Below are 23,036 nucleotides of genomic sequence, written 5' to 3' on the forward strand. Positions count from 1 at the left end.
TCAGGCGGCATGGCAAGCACTGCAAACGCTAGAAGAAGATGATGATGACCACTCAGTGCTATGATGCACATTGATTGCTGTTAGGCTTTGGAGGATCAGAGCCTTTGTTTGTATTGCTGTTTCTATAAGTATCATTTTACCTGGATACTATTGTAGAATACTTCCATTAAAAAAGGGGAAATTAACATCTAAAGAATTTACTATTCAACCAAGTGCACAAAAAGGTACCACAGAGGAATAAATTTTCTAACCAAAATGAAGAAAATAGTTAGAAGTTTTGCTGGAAGCAAATGCCATTTAGTTGGTTTTATTATAAACAACTTACGGTATATGTGCATTTTTCAGCATGGAAATTGCTCTTTAGTAAGATCCTTCACTAATAATATGAAAATGTGTTTATAAAGCCTGTAAGTGGTTTCTATAATAAGATTTTTTTTAAATGGGTTGGAATATTGAATTAAGTTCTGTAGAAATGCTTGAGGTGCAGTTGTAACTAACTTACAAATGATACATTATAAACACTATCAGAAAAATTAATTTTAGTTTCCATCAAAGTAGTCTTGTATGGCTTTGAAGTGGTAAGCATGGGGTACTTTATATTGCAATTTATATTGTCTTGAATACTGTGGGGGGGGGCTATGTGAGTTTGTGGCGGGGGAGGGCGAAAAACAGATCTTATGCAGCGGTCCTTAGCCTGGATGACAGAGCCACGCAGCAGGGGATCTGTAACCGCCCTCCCCCGCCACAAAGTCACATAGCCCCCACACACAGAGTCCCGAAAAGGAGGGGTGGCAGGCGCCGTTGAAACAACCAGTCCACCACTGCGGACCGCTCTAGGAGCAGGAGCCTGTCATTCCTCGAGTTTAGAAGCGTCCTTTCCATCAGTATACCTGCTCCCCACCACAGTCTGTGTCCCAGTTTCAACACTTTACCACGAAATCCTTAATAAAGAAAACGGTGTTAATGGACAAAGTTTCATTTATTTTATTTTTAAAGGTGTGTTGGAAGGGAGGGAAGGGGGTTGGTAACTGGAGAGGATAGTCAACATTAACTGGGTAAAGAAACGGGGGCAGGTTCAGCTTCTGTTTAAACAAACTTAATAGTCACAGGTTACCCTGCTCACTCTGGAACCTAGCTTTCAAAGCTTCCCAGATGCACAGCGCGTCCCGCTGGGCTCTTCTAATCGCCCGGCTGTCTGGCTGGGCGTAATCAGCAGCCAGGCGATTTACCTCAACCTCCCACCCCGCCATAAACGTCTCCCCCTTGCTTTCACAGAGATTGTGGAGCACACAGCAAGCTGCAATAACAATGGGGATATTGGTTTCGCTGAGATCACAGCGAGTCAGTAAGCTTCTCCATCTCCCCTTGAGACGGCCAAAAGCACACTCCACCACCATTCTGCACTTGCTCAGCCGGTAGTTGAAGAGTTCTTTTTCACTGTCCAGGGCACCTGTATAGGGCTTCATGAGCCAGGGCATTAGCGGGTAGGCTGGGTCCCCGAGGATCACTATAGGCATCTCCACATCCCCAACAGTTATTTTGTGGTCCGGGAAGTAAATACCTTCCTGCAGCCGTCTAAACAGACCAGAGTTCCTGAAAACGCGAGCATCATGAACCTTGCCCGGCCATCCGACGTTGATGTTGGTAAAACGTCCCCTATGGTCCACCAGTGCTTGCAGCACCATTGAAAAGTAGCCCTTTCGGTTAATGTACTGGCTGGCCTGGTGGTCCGGTCCCAGGATAGGGATGTGAGTTCCATCTATAGCCCCACCGCAGTTTGGGAATCCCATCGCAGCGAAGCCATCTATGATCACCTGCACGTTTCCCAGGGTCACTACCTTTGAGAGCAATAGCTCAATGATTGCGTTGGCTACTTGCATCACAGCAACCCCCACGGTAGATTTGCCCACTCCAAAGTGATTCGCGACTGACCGGTAGCTGTCTGGTGTTGCAAGCTTCCAGGGGGCTATGGCCACTCGCTTCTGGACAGTCAGGGCTGCTCGCATCCGGGTGTCCTTGCGCTTCAGGGCAGGGGACAGCAACTCACAAAGTTCCAGGAAAGTTCCCTTATGCATGCGAAAGTTTCGCAGCCACTGTGAAATCCCCCTGGGATCCCAGGGGGATTTCCTAGAGTGATTCATCCCAGACCTGCAGCACTATGCGGTCCCACCAGTCCGTGCTTGTTTCCCGGGCCCAGAATCGCTGTTCCACAGCATCAACATGACCCATTGCCACCATGATGTTCACGGCGCGGGGTCCCGTGCTTTGTGAGAGGTCTGTGCCCCTCTCAGACTTAATGTCCTCACCGCGCTGCCGTAGCCTCCTCGCCCGATTTCTCAGCCTCTGAAAAAGGTGGATGATAAGGTGCGAGGTGTTGACAACGGCCATAACTGCAGCGATGATCGCAGCAGGCTCCATGCTCGCAGGGCTGTGGCGTCCGCGCTGTCAATCACCAGAAAAGTGTGCGAACTGATTGCCCGCCGGCGCTTTCACGGAGGGAGGGCGGGAGTGAGGGTTGAATGATGACAGTTACCCAAAACCACCCTCAACACATTTTTTGCCCCAGCAGGCATTGGGGGCTCGACCCAGAATTCCAATGGGCAGCGGGGACTGCGGGAACTGTGGGATAGCTGCCCACAGTGCACCGCTTCCAATGTCGACGCTTGCCCCGTTAGTGTGGACTCACAAAGTCGAATTACTGTCCTTAGTGTGGATACACACGTTCGACTTTGTAATATCGGTTCCACAAATTCGCTTTAAGTAAAATGGAACTACTCTCGTAGTGTAGACATACCCTTAGCCTCCAGCAATGAGTCAGCTCAGTCTGCTCCCCCTTGCTGCCTGAGTGCTAGCAGGGGACACACTTAGAGCACAAGAGAGAGTTTTTCTGCCATCATTTCTTGTGACCTGCATCACAGCAGTCCCATTTGTACGGAGGAGCAATTGTAGGGAAATGCTGCCAGCCCCCTCAGCCCTGGGTGGGCCCTGGTCAGTGCAGATAGTATCTTCAAAGAATTTAGAAGCCAAACTCTAACAAGTCTCTGCTGACAATGTGCCAACAGGTTTTTTTTAGTGGCTCATAACTTGGTGAGTGTATTTCCACAGAGATGGGAAAAGGCGTATCCCTGAGCCTGACACCAGCATGACTTCCCTCCCCCTCGCCAAATTTCAAGACCCTGCTCCAAAACATGGACGCACTAGAGCATCTCAGTTATAAGAATTTTTTAACATGGGCAAGATAATTTATTTTTCCTGACCTCATTCAATGAAACTGCTGAACTGCTTTTAGTGGAAGAAAAAAAATTGGCTTGAGACACACACACCCTGGATGGAAAATGGTTAAGTTTGAAAAAAATTATGAGCAACTGAAAACAGAAGATTATAATGGAAAATATAAGGCAATCAAGCTATAGGTGTTGGTGTCTGTCCTTGGTATAAGGTAGCTATATCACCCTTTCCCATGGATAAACCTGTGGGAGACAACTTCCAATTTAAAGAAAATATCACTGTGTGCTTTCTTATTACAATGTAAGTGTGACGTTGTTGACATGAACTCTGACCGTATAGATCATCGTTGCAATCAGGGTCCTATGGTTGCACCAGGTCTTGTGCAGAGGAGGGCAAGTAGGGTGTCTATGGAAAGGTTGTAGTTTGCTGGTTATGATTGTGCTGTCTCTATGTGTGTATAATTTTTGTATATGAAGATATGATTACTGGCTATGTACTTGTATCTCAAGGTGTTTGATTCTAAGTAGCCTGAGTGAAGCATTTGGTCAGCTTCTTGAGAAAGGACTAGTCTCAGTAAGTGCCCAATCAAGAAACACTTAACTGACAATGGACTTTGGGCGATGCCAATCCACATCTGAGCTTTCCTTGGAATGTTCAAACTAACATGTAAACCATGGCATCGGCGTGCAAAAAGCTGAATCATTCATGGACATGTGACTTGCCCAGGTGGCTACAAAATCCATCTTGTTGCTGTGATTTGGCACAGGAGAACAAAGGGGTTTCCGCCCACAAGACAGAGAATATAAAAGGCCCTGGAAACCCCTCCATTTTGTCTTCAGCTGGCTTAAGAGCTGCCCCCCCCCCCAAAAGATGCCTGAAAGAAACTGGAACAAAGGACAGTAACTACAGGGGTGTGAGTGATTGCTGGAGCCAGACTAGGAAGGAGTCCAGTCTGTGAAAGAAGCTTATTGGAACATCACTAAGGGTGAGATTTACCTGTATGCAGTTTCTTAATGTATTAGGCTTAGAGTTGCGTGTTTTGTTTCATTTTGCTTAGTAACTTACTTTATTCTGCCTGCTATTGCTTGGAACCACTGAAATCCTACTTTTTATACTTAATAAAATCACTTTTGTTTATTATTGAACCCAGAGTAAGTAATTAGTACCTGGGGGAGCAAACAGCTGTGCATATCTGTCTATCAGTGTTACAGAGGGTGGACAATTTATGAGTTTACCTTGTATAAGCTTTATACAGAATAAAATGAATTTATTTGGGGTTTGGACCCCAATGGGAACTGGGTATCCGGGTGCTGGAGACAGGAGCACTTCGTAAGCTGTTTTCAGTTAAGTCTGCAGCTTTGGGGGATGTGGGGGCTGTGTTTTCAGCAGGCCCGCATGTCTGGCTCAACAAGACAGGGTTCTGAAGTCCCAAGCTGGCAGGGAAAACGGGCTCAGAGGTAGTCTCAGCACATCAGATGGCAGTCCCAGGGAGGTCTCTGTGACCGAACCCGTCACAATAAGAATGCAACATCCATGAAAATAGTGCTTTGACAGCAAACAATCTGATTTTTGAAAATAAGACCACTGTATTAGAATTTAAAAAAGACAAAATGCTCCTTTCACTCTCAAGCGCATGCTTTGTGGGCACTAAATGCAGAATCGCCATTAAAGACACCTGCATTAGACATCCAATGTAAGAGTGACTTCCAACCTGAGTGACTTAACCCATTTGGGGGTCAGATTGTGATCCCCTTTATATTGGTATGTGGGGTACTTGTTCCTTGGGTTCAGTTGTGTAGGAGTCCAGCAAGTTAAGGAGCCATGTTACTTGCAATGCAGGGTGGCAAACCGCAGTATACTGACTCGCTCTGTCTCTAATAGTGAAAGACAGTCATTTTTGCAATGCTAGGATACGTTTACAATGACTAAATAAACAAGATTAAGAACTATGCTTAAACATAATTTAAGATCACGTAAATGTATGGCTAACAGGAGTTCCATTGCTATTTGACCAGTCAAACCACAATAGAACATCCATGCTCTATATTAGGTAGGGATACAAACCAGATAATTTAAAACAAAACAATTTCCAATACAATTTCCCCCCCTACTCCCTCCCCCCTGCCCTTCAGGCTAGCAAGCCAAATTATATTCAAACTCAGTTTGGCTATAACTAAGTGATAAATCCAGTCCTTACAACTGTGTAGACAGCCTTTGTCATGCTTGTTTTGATGTCACTACATATCAGCTGCCTTTTGTAGAGTTAATTTAATGCTAAACGCAGGCTAGCACTTAAGGAGACATCATATGGAGACAGGAGGTTTTACAGGCTGCGTTAGTTTAGGAAATGGAGAAAAAGGAAGGGACTTGACTCTGTGTCCTATAGACTCAATAAAGGATCAATTTTGCGTTCAGTACAATGGACTCCTGTCTCCTCTCTATCATGATAGAACACAACACACTGTAGAAACGACTCTCCAATCCAACCTAGGCTAGATTTCAAGCACAGCTGCAAGAATCTATTCCACTACCAATCTGCTGAGACACTAAGTTTCTTCTGACAGGGACAAAACGAACAGTGTGGATTAAAATATGCATGTGGTTGATTTCACCAGTTACAGATGTTTGGTGAAACACACCCCACCCCCTGAGCTTGGGGCCTTGGTAAATTGTTCTCCCTTTCCCCTCCTCTTGTCAGGCCTAGTCATCAGTGTGTAATGTTTGTGACAAAAAGTCAAACCAATCTCCAGGTCTTAGGAAGGGGAACATGCACATATGCCTTTTTCCCCCTATTGTGATTGTTTGCACTCTGATTTTGTGCATGCAATTGTTGCACCTAATACTTTATTTTCAATCACACATAATGTTATACAAACGTTTAACATAACTTAATGGGGTGAAACTTTTAAAATTCAGCTTAGTCTGTTGTGGCTACAAATACACCGATTTGTGAAAGTGTGGTTTTCTTTATTGTACCCCAACATGCAGGGCCGGCTCCAGGCACCAGCTTAACAAGCAGGTGCTTGGGGCGGCCAAGGGAGAGGGGCGGCACCTGCGGCAATTCGGGGGCGGCAGGTCCTTCACTCCCTCTAGGAGCGAAGGACCTGCCGCTGAACTGCTGCCGCCGATCGCGGCTTTTTTTTTTTTTTTTTGCTTGGGGCGGCAGAAATGCTGGAGCCGGCCCTGCCAAAATGGATTGGGAGGGGTTAGGATGTGTTTCATAATGCCACGTGGTATGTTGGGTGGGGTGGGGTGGAGGGAGCAGCGACCATGAAGTTCTCCAAGGAGTTCAAAGGCTGAGTCCAGGATTTTTGGCCTCATAGGTCAACGAAGGACTGCAGCATTTGGTTTGCTGCCTGAGTAGACCCATTATACCCTCATGCAATTTCTGCTCCCTTGTCCTGCTGGGACTCCTGGGCCTTTTGCTTGTCCTCCCTGTCCTTCTCCATGCTCTCAGTCATATTTACCCTCCAAGCCCTTTATTCATGGTCTGATGCAGCACTGGCTTGTAGGATCTTGCAGATTATGTCCTACCTCTTCTTTCTCATCCACATCAGGGTCAGGCATTCTGCAGGTGTGGCGGGGGCACCTTTAAGGACTCCATACCAGAAGCTGCTGATAAAAACAGACACACACACATTAGATTTACAGTCACAATTAAATGGGAAAGATAAGTTTCAAAACTCCCTTCCCTTATTCCCATTAATACTTTTAATAAGAAATGCTTACTGACACTTCTGCTTTGAAGTGCCTTGGCACAGCATTATCTCCAGCACCATCCATGGTGAGTATGGCCTACCAGGGGTGGGGTGGTGGATTTTCTTTTGCATGAAGCTATAAAATTCTGGCCCCTGTTCTATGGGTATAAGTATAGAGCAATGGCAATAAATATTGGCACTATTTTCACAGGCAATGGTGATTTGGCTATCTCACTCCTGAGGGTCACAAAAGCACAGCGAACACAACTGGTACTGGCACCCCGAAGCTCCCAGGGCCCATATGCCACTAGTCTGTTGGCTGAGATGGTGCCAGCCACATTCATCGCAGAGTGGTGTGGGAAAGTGTCCTATCGTGGAGTAAGAAATAAGGCCAACATCCCTAGAAACCTTCCGGAGAGGACTGCAGAATATCTCCATAAAAGTTTTATCAAGATTTCTCAGCAGATGCTGACTATATTTCTGTTTGTTCTACCTCAAAATGAGCACAGGACACTGAATCAATGTGATTTATGTAATCCAACTGCCATAGCACTGTTCAGAAAGAAGGTAAGTGAGGTAATATCTTTTATTGGACCAACTTCTGTTGGTGTGTGAGACAAGCTTTTGAGCTTACACAGAGCTCTTCTTCAGGAACCTGTAGACTAGCTCTATGTAAGCTCGAAAGCTTGTCTCTCTCACCAACAGAAGTTGGTCCAATAAAAGATATTACCTCACTTACCTTGTTTCTCTGGTATCTTGGGATTGACATGGCTACACCAACTCTGCATATAGTATTGTTCGAGAATTTGGCTTGAATTTACTTTTTACTCTGACAAGGTAAGATGGTGAAAAACAGTCCCTTTGTTTTATAATATGGGGATGGGATGGGTGTCATCTTTAAATAGCATGGGGAAGGGGGAAGAGGAAGGAAAAGTAAATAAAATAAAATTTAAGGAAAATTGCCTGCACACACTTACCTAAACTCCCTTCCCCTTCATCAGCGGGCTCATTTGAGCTCACTTGACAAGACTGGCTAGAGTTCTGTGGCGTTTCAAACAGGTCTTGGCTCATGGCATGGTAGGAGTCCCCCACTGCATTTCCCTCCTCCTGCTCCTCCTCCTCCTTGCTGTTCAAGCCAGTGGTCTCCATCTTGGGCTCCTCTGAGGTATCCATAGTAGTCCGTCGAGTGCTGGTGGGGTCACCAAGAAGTATGGCGCACAGTTAATTGTAAAAGTGGCGGGTCTGTGGGGCAGCATCAGATTTCCTCTCTCACTTTGTGGTATTCCTAGTGAAGGTCCTTTACTTTCATGTGGCATTGCTGCTGATCCTTATTGTATTCCTTAGCCTGCATCCTCCATGCAATCTATTCAGAGAGATCCACATTGCTAGGGCTGTTCCATATCTGTGCTTGTATAGCCTCTTCTCCCCACAGGCCCAGGAAATCCAGTTCTTCCTGCCTGCTCCAGGCAATAGTGCATCTATTACCTGTGTGTGTGTGTAGTCATTGTTGGGTGGACACAATCACAAAGGTGAGCTGCTAAGTATGTTCACCAACGTGGGCAACAAGCAAAGTACATTTAAAAAAAAGTTTTGAAAGGGTGGGGGGAAGGCTTTCAGTATATGTGACCCCTCAACTGTGGAGTTTTAAATCATGAGCAGAGTGGTCACTGTCGTGGGGACTGGGGCATTGTGGGATAGTGGCTGGAGGACTGTTTGGTTTGACACTGGTCATACAGTGTCTACACTTACACTACATCTATCACAGTAGGTTGAACAAGGCTCTATGCTGTTTGGGGAAGTGATTTTACTCTATCAACATAACAGAATATTTATGCTGGTCACAGACAAATTTAATGTAGACACATGCATCAGTAGGTTGATGCAAGGCAATTTATGTCAACTTAACTTTGTAGTGTAGACCGGGGTGGGCAACCTGCGGGCTGCAAGACAGTTTGTTTACATTGACCGGCTGCAGCTCCCAGTGGCCGTGGTTCGCCGTTCCCGGCCAATGGGAGCTGCAGGAAGTGGTGGCCAGCACGTCCCTACCAAACCCATGAGGTAGGACCCAGGAAATCATGAGATTGGCTTAAAAATCATGAGAATACATATATATTTTTTTTAACAAAATGCATGTTGAGTTCTATTTATTTCCCTGCTGGTTTCTGAGCTCTTATCATATGTTTGGTTCACATTTTTAAAGCTTTTCTCCATAAACACAAAGGCTAGAAACTTTTATGTTTTTTTTCAAAGAAATGAAAGCTGAGATTCTCCCATAATCAGCCATCTCCAGGAGCCTTGGATATAAGTAAAATATCAAATATTGCAAGACTCATGCTAAAACAGAGAGAGTTTGCAACATTGTGAAACCAAACATGCTACTAAATGGCCTTGTAGTATAAATATACCTACTTTAGATTTAGGCCCAAATCCTGCAATGTCCAACATTTCAGGACTGTTGTGGCCATGAGGAAATTATATGTTCATCTTAATACCAATTAAAGTATATTTGTTATCAGCTTTGAAGGGGGAACCCTAACCCCAAGGGAAGTATGAGCCATTGTGTGCAATCTTTAATTGCTTGGAGGGGGGGAGGGGGAACATATTATAGCATGCTTGATGGTTTTGCTTTTTTGTTCATCAGGGGTCTTAAGAGTGGTTGATATCTAGGATTAACTGCACTAGCTGTGATTATTATATTGTGTGCAATAACATGTCTATCTTTTCCTTGCTCATGTTTCAGGGCATAAGCTAATGGCTCTCAATTTAAAACAGGAAGAATTTCTTTCCTATCCTTTGGAATTCTGTTGCACAATTAGGTGCATTATGAGAGGTAATAATTTCCTTTGAAGGACCCTGCACTGGCCAACTGGAGAGGCAGGATACTACAGAAGATGGACTACTGATGGCAATTCCTCTCCAAAATTTTCCATTACAAGAAGAGAAAGGCTTTAATTACTCCCCCTCTGGCCCCAGAAATGAAGGAGATGCAGCACCAAGTTTGGACAGTCTCTTCCTGCAACAAGTGAAGCCTGGCACCAGGGCTGGAGCCTGGGGCATCCAATCCAAGTCCCGGGGCATCAGATCTGGCAAGTTTCGCTTCTCAGGCGCAGCCGGGCTGAGGAGTCTCTCCCCAGCTAAAGGAGCCAGACTTTGAGGGAAACAGTCAAAGAATTTCCCTCCAAAAAGCGGGCCTCCAGTCAGCAGGGCTGGGAGATGAATGTGACGTGGGAGATGGGCCTAGGAGTGGGCCTTGTGGGCAGCAAGGCTAGGAAACCGCCCTGCTTGTCCTGCCTGCTTTGGCCCCCGCGGGGGGAATAGTTTGGCTCAGACAGGCAGGTGACGAGGGGCATCGCAGAAGCGCCAGTAGCTGCTGCTACTGAGCATGCGCACAGCGCACGGGCATGCCCAGTGACAACGAGGGAGCCCAATCTGATGGGGAGCAGAGCCTGGCACTCGGCAACCTTCGGCGGTTTCCGTGGGGGCCCGGCCGCCATTTTCTCGTTGCCTCTCTCCGCTCGCTGCCTGCGCGGCTCCCTGCCCTGCTCGCCAGCGCTTTGTCTTGTTCGGCGATGGACGGGTGAGTAACGGGGCGGTGGGGGAGCGGGTGCCGCCGCCGCCGGTTTATTGTCGCCTTCCCGTTGGGGGCTGGGCAGAGCGGGGCTCGCTCTCCACCCCGCGGGTGTCTGGGAGGAGCAGGGTGCCCAGCACACCCCACTGAATAACGGGGATTAGCTCCTGCATCCTCCCTGTGAGGGAACTGGAGACCGACTGGGGCCCAGTGAGGATGGAGGAGGTGGGGGGAGCTTCTGCATAACACGGACTCAGATGCGGGGCTGGGGAGGGTCCGTTCCTGACTCACCTAGGGCTGTGTGAGCCCTTACTTAGCGTCCTGTTCATTCTGTGGCCCTCTCAATGGTGGGTGTGTGTGTGTGTGCCCCCATTCCCTCCCTCTTATTCCCTCCCCCTCATTTGTGGGGTTAGGGGAAACGCTCTGAACAAGACCCCTGCTTGTTTTGGAGCTGGCCAGAGAGGAGGAGGAGGAGTAGCAGCAGCAGCAGGAGGAGGCAGATGTCAAGCTCTTTTGTTTTCAATAGCTGTTTAATAGCCCTCTGGCTTTTTTTTTATTTAAGGTAGAAAGATGCCTTTGTGTATACTGGAGACAGGCAGTAAAAGCCTAAGTAGGGAAGGGTTTGCAGGCGTCAACCATATGGGACAGCAAGGGCCTTCATTCGTGGCAGGGAGCTTGGGTGGGTAGTTATACACAAGGCCCTCTTTTCATTGGGGCTGGGAACCACCGCTGGTGTTTATAGCTACTGTCAGCATAAACACTTGTACTTGTGCAGCATCTTACAGCCCTCATTTAACTTTCCTCCCTCTTTTGAAACCAATTAAACAATCTCTTGTGTTTGTGTGATAAATGTATAACCTATTGGTAATGTGATTTTAAAGTCTTTTTATGGTTGCTTGTCAGCATAATGTTGGTGTTACAAACCCTGTCTAAAAAGTCAATCCTTTGTGCTACTCACAAATTGATACCCATGGAAGTGGCATGCTTTACTTATCACGTTTTGTTTTTAATATTTTATGATACTTGTGTTAATTAGGGTATCCTGGCTATATTCTGTTTTGGGTTGTTATATTCTGCCTACCCAATGCTAGATTCTGCAAATGGATCTGCATAAGAGCATGTCTGTGCTGTTGTTCCACATGGGTGTAGGGTGCCATTTGTAGGCGCTAGCCTTCAATGTGGTCATCTTTTTCAGTTCAGAAATAGTATTAATCGCTTTCTGCCCTGAACTGTTCTGTAGGGATCACTGTTAAAGAATGAACAGAAAGGTATCTTATGTACTACACCTGTCCTTAAATCCTCCTATTCTCAGTCTATCCATTGTCCCACAAAGTCCAGAGACTTCCTCTTCAGACTTTCTGGCATTGGCCAAAATGGATATCTATCAGACTCTAGAAGGAGGAGGCTGGATGGGGTGGGTTCTCTGACTGTGGGATCTAATTCCTCTCACTTCTTAAGTCCTGTGTCCAGACAGAGCTTCTTTGGGTAGTGTTCACTGACATCATGGACACCTTTTGTAGCTGTGGGCACTCTCTGGGATTCTCTGTTCAGTGTGCCTTCTGGATGTCTTTTATTTTGAACCTTTGAGCCCACTCCCATTCCTGTTTTGTTTTTTGTTGACCCCTCTCCTCTTTTGAGGGGTCGGTCTTTGCTATTTTAATTTCTAAATACTAAAGTTAATTAAAATCTATTAAGAGTTCAGTTTTATGGGGAAATCATTTATTTTGAGAGTCAATCTGTGGCTTGAAAACTCAGACATGTTTCTTACTATTAAATCAGGTTTCTTGTTTTCTTTACAGCATTGTCACTGATGTTGCAGTTGGCGTGAAGGTAGGATGTGAAGCTAGCTGATGCTAAACTGGCAACCTGTTAATATGATATATGTTAATTTGTGGAGTTGAAGTGAGCTGCAAGACTTCAATAAGTGATTGTCAGCTGACATTTTGTCATCGGGATATGCTTTAATAAACAGAAAACTTTAAGTTGGAAACTGACTAGAAATGAGAGAATTTGTTATCAAGACCAGTCACGTGGATGGCAGATTAATATAGTGATATAATTTATTCTAAAGATTATTCCAACAGATGTATTCTCTCAGAAATAATGTTTGGGCAATGTTCTGTTCTCACTGCTGCATGATGACCTTAAAAGCTGATATTTTCCCCTCTCCCTACCTGCAAAAAACTCCAAATGAGGCCAACAAGAACTGGATACCTATAATTGGAGCAGAATATGGGAATGAAGTTTTGACCTGCAGATCTGAGAGCAGAAGTTTGCTGTTTTTTGTTGTTGTTGTTTTTTTTTACCCCCAAACTCCCATTTCCTCATTGGTACACTTCTTATAACTGGAGAACTTTCATATAGTTAATTTCAGTTAGCCCTCTGATTCTTTCACTCTTGAAATGAATTTTGCATTCAGGAATACGATCAATACTTCGTAGGAGCTGGATGCGACAAAAATATAGTTATCATGAAGGGAACAATGGCACAGGGCTAGCCTGGAACTATACAGACAAATATGTTGCCACAGGTGCACAATTTATGAACAGATGAGAGAGTTGTCTAGTGTGTGTATATTACTTGTTGAAGAGCATATTTGGGATTATGGAAGTGAACACAGCAAAATTCTTTCATTATGAAGTAGACTCTTGAAAGTAGCACTCCATAAAATAAAGTTCCAGCTGTACTAGAAACAACTAAATTGTACAATTTCAGCACTCTAACCCCTTTCGGTATCAGTCTCTTAGGGAATGCCCTGAATCATGTATAATGAAATAATTCCTGTTAAATCATGCATTGTTTGAAAGGATTGTGCAAATTCTGTTAGAGATCCTTTGTTTTACATCCTGGGTACTTAAAGGCAACACTTTCCTTCATTGTAAGACCATCACATTCTTAGAATTCTAAGTTGTTGTTCATGTTGATAAGTGTAACTGTTGATGTGACATGTTCAGAGCAAATTGAGGCCACGTATCTGAAGTGTGTTTTAAAATAAATGTGAAATTTCCTGCTATCCACCTGCCTATGAAATGTAAACATTTCAGTGGGGATATTTATTTTGTTTACCTGAAAAATGTAGTGTCATGAGCTTAAGCAAGATTAGGAAACTACAACAATCCTAAAGGGAGGAGCCTTTAGAGAACAAGCCTCAAAAATTAGATCAGAAATCTAGAGTAATATATAGACAGGGAAATAGTCATGGGTACTTGATAGTGTTAGCGGTATGTACCTCACCATTTTTTCTTGAAGATAGACTTTGTGGTATGTGTTTTTAAAGGGAAAAAGGATCTATTTGCACAGACAGGGAAAGTACAGAATAAGAGCTAGTCTTTGAAGAAAGCAATTACAAGCCATTAAGCCTAACTTCAGGCAGATTGGGGGGAGGGATAGCTCAGTGGTTTGAGCATTGGCCTGCTAAACCTAGGGTTGTGAGTTCAATCCTTGAGGGGGCCACTTGGGGATCTGGGCAAAATCAGTACTTGGTCCTGCTAGTGAAGGCAGGGGGCTGGACTCGATGACCTTTCAAGGTCCCTTCCAGTTCTAGGAGATGGGATATCTCCATTATTAAAAAAAAAAAAAAAAAAAAAAAAAGAAACTATAGTGAAGAACAGAAATATAGATGAACGTGATATGTTGGGGAAGAGTTAACCTGGCTTTTGTAAAGGGAAAACATGCCTCAACAACATATTAGAATTCTTTGAGGGGGGGTCAACAAGCATGTGGACAAGGGTGAACCAGTGGAATAGTGTACTTGGACTTTCAGAAAGTCTTTGACAAGGTCCCTCACTAAAGCCTTTTAAATAAGCTAAGTAGTCATTGGATAAGAGGGAACGTCCTTTCATGGATCAGTAACTGGCTGAAAGATGGGAAACAAAGAGTAGGAATAAATGGTCCATTTTCAGAATGGAGAGAGGTAAATATTGGTGTCCCTGAGAGATCTGTACTGGGACTAGTGCTGGTCAAGGTATTTGTAAATGATCTGGAAAAAGCAGTAAATAGTGAGGTGGAAAAGTTTGAAGATGATATAAAATTACTTAAAATAGTTAAATCCAAAACAGATTGCGAAGAGTTACAAAGGAATCTCACAAAACTGGGAGATTGGACAACAAAATGGCCAATGAAATTCAGTGTTGATAAATGCGAAGTAATACATATTGGAAAATATTATCCCAACGATACATACAAAATGATGGGGTCTAAAATTAGCTGTTACCACTCAAGAAAGAGCTCTTGGAGTCATTGTGATTAGTTCCCTGAAAACATCAGCTGAATGTGCAATGGCAGTCAAAAAAGTTAAAAACTTTAGAAACCATTATGAAAGGGATAGATAATAAGACAGTAAATATAATGCCACTATATAAATCTATGGAGTGCCCATAGCTATTGTGTACAGTTCTGATTGCCCCATTTCAAAAAAGGTATCTTAGAAATGGAAAAGACAGAGAAGGGCAACAAAAATGATTGGGGTATGGAACAGCTTCCATATGAGGAGAGATTAAAAAGAATGGCACTGTTAGTCTTAAAAAAGAGGCAACTAAGGTCTATAAAATCATGAATGGTGTAGAGAAAGTGAATAAGGAAGTGTTATTTACCCCTTCACATAACACAAGAACCAGGGGTCACCCAATGAAATTAATAGGCAGCAGGTTTAAACAAACAAAAGGAAGTACTTCTTCACACAACGCACAGTCAGCCTTTGGAATTTATTGCTGGGTATGTTGTGAAGGCCAAAAGTATAACTGGCTTCAAAAAACAATTAGATAAGTTCATGGAGGATGGACCCGTCAAAGGCTATTAGCCAAGATGGTCAGGGACACAACCCCATTCTCTGGGTGTCCCTAAGCCTCTGACTGCCATAAACTGGCACTTGGCAACGGGATGAATCACTCTATAATTGCCCTGTTCTGTTCATTCCTTTTGAAGCATCTGGCATTCGCCATTGTCAGAAGACAGGATACCGGGCTAGATAGACGATTGGTCTGATCCAGTATGGCCGTTCTTATAAGTGAGCCTGACTAAGGCTATGTTTACACTAAAAATTTATGTTTACTCAAGTTACATCAGCATACAGCTGCCGCAGTTCGTACATCGCTTATGCACGTGCATACTTGGCTCCTTGTGCTGGCAGTGCATGTATTCACTAGGAGTGCTTGTGTCAATGCAGAGTGCAGTGCACAATGGGTAGGCAGTCTCACTGTGCAACTAGACACTATCCAGCTCGCTAGTTTTTTGGGGAGTTTTGGCAATGCATGATGGGGCCAAAACGAGTCGCATGGGGTGACTAGGAGCATGGGTCAATGTCCCAGTTTACAACTGTCTCCATCCCATAATTGTATGTGTATCCCATAATTTTCGTGTCTTTTTTTCAAAATCCCACAAACCCACGTGTCCCTCCTTGCTGTCTGCCATCTCAGACAGAAGCATGAAGCCTGCACAGTTCTGCACTATTGTCAGGAGCATTGCAAGTACAGGGTTCCACGATCCTGTAGTATTTGCAGAGCCGCAAGAAGACCTGAATTGGGGGGGGGGGGGAAATGATTCCTTGGAGGGCAGATTGTCATGGGACATAGCAAGAATCAATTGAATGGTGTGCATGGAACAGATGGAGAAGGTGGAGCACCACTTCTGGACCTGAGAAACAAGCACTGACTGACTGGTGGGATCGCATCGTAATGTAAGTTTGGGATGATGAGCAGTGGCTGCGGAACTTTTGGATGTACAAGGCCATGTCCCTGGATCTGTGTAGGGAGCTTACCCCAGCCCTTCAGCACAAGACACCAAAATGAGAGCTGCACTGACAGTGGAGAAGTGAGTGGAGCTCACAAGTGGAACACCAGATTGTTACCTGTCTGAAATCAATTTGGAGTCAGGAAATTCACCGCGGTGGCTGTTGCCATGCAAGTGTACAGAGCTTTTAAATGCCTCATGCTGTACAGGATTGTGACTCTGTAATGTGCAGGACATACTGGATGGCTTTGCAGCTGTGGGGTTCCCGAACTGTGGTGGAGCAATAGATGGCATGCATATTCCTATTTTGGCACCAGACCATGTTGCCACTGAGTACATCAATAGAAAGGGCTACTTTTCTATGATTATGCAAGCATAGGTGGATCACTGGGACGCTTCACCAGCATCAGTGTCCGATCCAGGAAGGTGCGTGACACTCACATCTTTAAGAACACAGGACTGTTCAGAAAGCTACAAGCATGGACTCTTTCCCTACTGGCGAATTGCCACTGGCAATATTGAAATACCAATCCCTTGCTCCCCTGGCTCATGAAGCCATAGATTGGTCACCTCGACAGCACCAAGGAACGATTCAACTACTGGCTCAGCAGGTATTGAGTGACAGTTGAATGTGCATTTGGTCATTTGAAGGGTCGCTGGTGTTGCCGACTCACAAGATTGGACCTCAGGGAGAAAAATATCCCAATGTTTATATCCCACAGCTACCTGCTGTGTCCTGCTTAATATCTGTGAAGCAAAAGGGGAAAAGTTTCTGCCGGGATGGAGGGCAGAGGTGGAGTGGCTGTCTGCTGAATTTGAACAGGGCTATTAGAAGAGATGAACATGGAGCTATACAGCTCAGGGAGGCTTTGAAAGGCAATTTTAACAGTGAGTGGAGTAATGTGTGGCGTTGTAGTATTCTCTATCTGGCCCTGCTCTTTTGTGGCCTGGTAAGAATTGTGTGGTGATTACTGTACATGTAGGAATATAACATTGTCAGCTCACCTATTATTTTTGTTTGTGACTGATCCTCTGAGTTGTGTGATACAGTGCAGTAACAGGTAATTGGTTGCTTTCTGAATTGCTGAGCACTCAGCAGCATATGTTGTGAATTAATAAAGATGAATTATGTTCCAAATAATAGAATTGTATTATGTAACAAAATCAGTGCAAAAGAACCACTGCAATTTTAAAACAAATAAATTGAAAATTTAATAAAACTTTCTAAATTAATAGAACAGAACTTTTCAAGAGGAAAGAACGTTGATGTCCATTTCAGCTACCACATATATCTACCATGGCTTTCGCAAGTCAGTGTATGTGAAGCTGTGTTGTCTTTAATGTCTCCCAGGGCGGAGTGGTAGGGAGAGTGCATTGACCTTTGATGCCATGTGGAATGTTGGTGGAGGAGGAAGAGAAGGTATAGGGAGATCCCAATATTGAGTTCTCAATGGGCTGCAGAGGGAGGCAAATCCGGGGTTGTTGAACCCGCAGGTCCACCAGAGTCTGCAGGATCTGTGTTTGCTGCCTGAGAAGCCCCATTATGTCCTGGTACATCTCCCTCTCCTTTTTCCTGCTGGTACTCCTGGGCTTTTCTCCTCTACCACTCTTTCCTTCTCCAGACTGTCTACAATGTTCATCCTCCAGGCCCTGTGCTCATGATCCAATGCAGCACGGGCTTGCAGGATCTCATTGAACATGTCATAGAATCATAGAGCATAAGGGGCCCACAAGGTCATTAGTCTAATCTGCTGCCAAGATGCAGGATTTGTTGAGTCTAAACTATCCAAGACAAGTGGCTATCCAACCTTCTTTTGAAAACCTCCAGTGAAGGAGTTTCCACGAGCTCCGTAGGCAGTCCGTTCCATTGTCCTATTGTTATTACAGTTAGGAAGTTTTTCCTGAGATTTAATCTACATCTGTTGTGCTGTAATTTGAACCCATTGCCTCTTGTCCTGCCCTCTGTGACAAGAGAGAACAGTTTTTCTCTCTCTTTTTTTTATGGCAGCCTTTCAAATATTTGAAGAATGCTCTCATGTCCCCTCCCACCTCAGCCTCATCTTTTCTAAGCTAAACATACCCAGTTCCTTCAGCCTTTGCTCATATGGTTTGCATTCCAGCCCTTTGATCATCTTTGTCACATACCTCTGGATCCTTTCAAGTTTCTCCACATCCTTTCTATACCTTGGTGACCAAAATTGGACACAGTACTCCAGCTGAGGCCTCACCAGCGCCGAGTAGAGAGGTACTATCACCTCCTGTGACTTGCATGCTATGCCTCTGTTAATGCAATCTAAAATTGCATTTGCTTTTTTTGCAACAGCATCACACTGTTGATTCATGTTGAGGTTGTGATCCACCACAACTCCCAGATCTTTTTCAGCGGTGCTGCTGCCAAGCCAGTTATCTGCCGTTCTGTATTTGTGCATTTGTTTTTTCTTCCCTAAGTGTAGCACCTTACATTTAGCTTTGTTGAATTTAATTTTGTTGTTTATAGCCCAGTTCTCCAATTTATCAAGATCCCTTTGAATTTTAGCTCTACCCTCCAAAGTGTTTGTAACCTCCCCACCCAGCTTTGTCATCTGCAAATTTGATCCTACATCCAGGTCCTTTAACCAATTATGTATCTGCTTAATGGTAGTTTCACTGAGTCTGCATTTCTCCAGCTTACTTACCAGAATGTTATGTGGAACTGTGTCAAAAGCCTTGCTAAAGTCCATGTATATATGTCCACTGCATTCCTCCTATCCACCAAACCAGTTACCCCGTCAAAGAAGGAAATCAAATTAGTTTGGCATGATTTGTTCTTAGTGAATTCATTTTGGCCACTAGTGATTACCCCTTCATCTTCCAGGTATCTACAAATTAATAGAGCCCTGCAAATCTGAAGCTGTCTGCTTTGTATCCACGGATATCCGCAGACCATTTTTGCAGATCATAACTTGGATGTGAATACAAATTTTGTATCCGCACAGGGCTCTGCAGCACATGCTCACCCGAACAGAATGGCTGTCACCCAGCCTGCAGACTCCAGCTTGGCTCTCTGAATCACGCAGCAACGTGCTGGGCATTCTGGGAGTTGTAGTCGTCAGCTTGCTCGGAAGGAGGAGGTAAACTACAGCTCCCAGAAGGCAGTGAGCAAAGTGCCATTTTGAAGGTGTGGTTGTTCTTTAAATGAGCAGGCAGCTATAGCTGCGTGCATTAGAGCCTCCGCAACTGCACAGGGGTGTCCGAGCCCACCATGGGGAGGGCGGCACTGCATAGAAGGGCCCAGAATTGTAGCCTCCCTGCCCAGAGTGGGTACGGCAGGGGTAGAGCGGGTGGCAGGGCAGGAGGTCTCTGGGGAGAAGTAGTTCTGGAGTGGGCGGTTGGGGGCTTGACGCAGTCCTGTGTCATTGCTGCGCCCTGACCTGTGGAGCTGTTTAGAGCCCTGCAAATCCCCAGCTATCCGCGGACAATTTTTGCAGATCAGACGCAGATACACCTTTTTGTATCCACGCAGGACTATACAAATTAAATGTTTTATACATTGCTCTAGTAGCTTCCCAGGTATCGAGGGCAGGCTGACTGGTCTGTAGTTCCCCAGCTCCTCCTTTTCTCCCTTTTTAAAGATGGGCACTCCGTTAGCCCTTCTCCCATCTTCCAGGTCCTCTCCTGTCATCTATGAGTTTGCAAATTTTATTGTCTGTGGCTTCGAGATTTCTTCAGTTAATTCCTTCAGCACCCTGAAGTGAACAGCATCAGGCCCTGCTGACTTGAGTTCATTCAGATTAGTCAGAAGATCTGATGTATTATTTACTTATCCTTATCTGCATTCCTTCCCCTTTATTGGCAATGATAATATGACTGGACAACTAATGAAGTTATTGTGAGAAGACTGAAACAAAGTAGGCATTGAGCAGCTCTGCCTTCCTATAATCTTCTGTTACCAATTCACCTTCTCCATTGAGCAGTGGGCCCACACCATTCATGATCTTTCTTTTGTTGTATGACATATTTGTAGAGCCAATTCTTGTTGTCTCTCTCATTTCTTGACTGCTGTAACTCAGTCTTTGCCTTGGCTTTTGTCCCTATATGCTCACACTATTCCCATGTATACTTCCTTGGTGACATGCCCTTGCTTCCATTTCCTGTATGTATCCCTTTTGGTTTTTACATAGCTAAAAGGTTCCTGATGCAGCCACATTGACCTCCTGTGGCTCTTCTTATCTTTCCTCTGCATAGGGATAGCTTGATGTTGAGCCTCTAATATTACATCTTTTAGGAATCATCAGCCCCCTTTGACTCCTTTTCTTCCTAATTGGTCTTTCCATGGCACCTTGCCTATCATTTCTCCGAGTTGGTTGAAATCTGCCTTTCTGAAATCTAGTGCCCTTGTTTTGCTGTTCTTATGTCCTCCTTTCTTTAGGATCTCAAATTCTATGAAATCCTGATCGCTTCCTTCCAAATTCCTGACCACCTTCATGTTCACAACTGATTCATCCCTGTTGGTCAACGCCAGATCCAAAATGGATGACCCCCTCCTGGTTTCTTCAACTTTCTCAATCAGAAAGTTGTTCCCTACACATGCTAAGAACTTGCAGGACATATTATGCTTTGCTGAAATAGTCTTCTAACAGATATCAGGAAAGTTAAATTATTAATACTAGCTCATCTTCGCTAATCTTGTTACCTGCTTGTAGAATGCCTCGTCCACTTCCTTCTCCTGATTTGGTGGTCTATAATAGACCCGCACCATAACATCGCTACTATTCTTTTCCCTTTTTATCTTCACCCAGACACTCTTAGTAGGTTTGCCGCTCACTTGCTCTTGGACCTTAGAGCAAGTATATACATTCTTGACATACAGTGCAACACCTCCTCCTTTTTTCCTATTCCTGTCCTCCAGGACAAGCAATATCCCTCAGTGCTGGTACTCCAGTCATGGGAGTTGTCCCACCAAGTCTCTGTATAATGCCAATTAAGTCATAATTTTCAACATATACCATGACTTCCAGTTCATCCTGCTTGATCCCCATACTCCTTGTATTGGTATACAGACATCGAAGATATTTTGAAGACTGTCCTGTTGCTTTTCTCCTTGCCTCCTTAATGCAGTTGTGGTTTCTAGTCCCTTCTCCAGAATTTAGCCCCTTCCCCTTGACTTCATTACTTGAGCTTATATGTGAATTGGCCTTTTTTTTGTCACCATACCCCATCAGACCTAGTTTCAAGCTCTCCTTACTGGGTTAGCCAGACAATGTCCAAAGATGCTTTTCTCAGTGTTTGGTAGATGGAGCTCATCCCAGTACAGTAATCCTCTTTCCTGGAACATCAGCAGGGAGGATGGATGAGAACACTACTTGCATCCCAAACTCTTTTATCCTTCTTCCCAGAGTCATGTAGTGATCCACTCAAGGTCATTCTTGGCAGTATTGTTGGTGTCCACGTGGATAAGTGGGAAGGGGTAGAGGTCCGAGGGCTTGATGAATCTCGGAAGACTCTCTGTCACATCCTGAATTCTAGCTCCAGGCAAGCAGCACACTTCTACAGGATTCCTGGTCCCAGATGGCAGATAGATGACTGTCCTGCTTAGGAGGGAGTCCCTGACCACCCCCACCCTTCTCCGCCTCTTGGGACTGGTGGTCATGGAACCCCTGTCCCTATGACAATGCATCCCATGCCTTCTGGTCAATGGGGTCTCCTGCTACCTTCCTTCAGATGACTCTTCCAAGGCATTCTCAACAGGAGTACCTGTGCAGAGAGCCTAAAAGCAGTTGTTTGCTTCTATATGAGTTGGGGGTATATTGGCTCTCCTTCTTCTGGAGGTCTCACGCTGGCAGTTTTCTTCCCTGTTCTTCAGTCCCCCCTGCACTTCTGTCTCCGATTCTTGGGCATACTGTGCCTGCAGTATCAAATCTTGACTTCTGTCCAGGAAGTCTTCATTTTCTCCGATGCAGTGCAGGGTCGATACTTTGGCCTCCAGTCCTTTAACCTTTTCTTGCAGCATGGAGATCAGCTTGCACTTTGTGCAGATGAAGTCGCTTCTATCCTCTGGGAGAAAGATAAATATGACACATCCTGTGCAGCTGATCTCTCACTACCCACATTTTTTTCCTTGTAATGTATCACAAGCCTCTTCAGATGATGTATTTACCAGGGTGGATTTGATTTAAATCACTAAATCGAGTCTTCCTGACTAATCATGGATTTCTACATAAAAGTGCATTCTTGTTGGTTGTTATAACCTTAATACATATTCTTCACAACTCAGAGATAGGTGTAGGTTTCATTTTTAGAAGGTACATACTATACATTTTTAAAGTGATTTATCTTGAAAACTTTTTAGGTTAGTTTTACAGCTATATCAGAAAATGAATGATTGTTTGGTTATTTCATTTTACCAAAGGTAATTGAAGCAGATATTTATGAAGTCATTGGGAGGTGAACTATCTCAAATTCAACAGGCTAATCATTAATATTTGGAGGATTTTTCTTGCCATGCTGTATTATGAGGAGAACATCACCAGACGTTTAACTAAAACAACAACAAACATATAATATTTTAACAAAATAAGCATATGAATTTTTGAATGTAGTTAAACATTCAAGTGTTTTTAAAATCAGGTTTGTATTTTTGTTAAAATTGTTTAAAATAGTTAAATGAATTAAAAAAAAAAATTAAATAGACTGTCAGCCAGGTCAACATGAGAGAGTTAAAATATTGGCTTCTGCAGCTAACTCAGTTGTCTTCACTTTAATTTTCCTGTTTGTTCATAATCTGGAAAAGAAAAACAAGCTTTCCTGCTTTTTCAAATCCAAAACAATTTCTCAAT

General features: G+C 44.3%; 1 protein-coding gene across 2 annotated transcripts in view; it reads left to right on the forward strand.

The window, feature by feature from the left end:
• Window positions 1-10,327: 10,327 nt before the first annotated feature.
• Window positions 10,328-23,036, forward strand: part of PTBP2 (polypyrimidine tract binding protein 2) — an 83,241-nt gene continuing 70,532 nt past the window's right edge. The window contains exons 1-2 of one of the 2 annotated variants that reach the window (XM_065409029.1): window positions 10,328-10,503; window positions 12,294-12,324. In XM_065409029.1, the coding sequence (XP_065265101.1) occupies window positions 10,328-10,503; window positions 12,294-12,324 (207 nt within the window). The remainder of the gene's footprint in view (window positions 10,504-12,293; window positions 12,325-23,036) is intronic. The other variant, XM_065409030.1, reaches the window with a different exon arrangement.

Source organism: Emys orbicularis, chromosome 8 (genome assembly GCF_028017835.1).
Source record: "Emys orbicularis isolate rEmyOrb1 chromosome 8, rEmyOrb1.hap1, whole genome shotgun sequence".
Taxonomy (NCBI): domain Eukaryota; kingdom Metazoa; phylum Chordata; order Testudines; family Emydidae; genus Emys; species Emys orbicularis.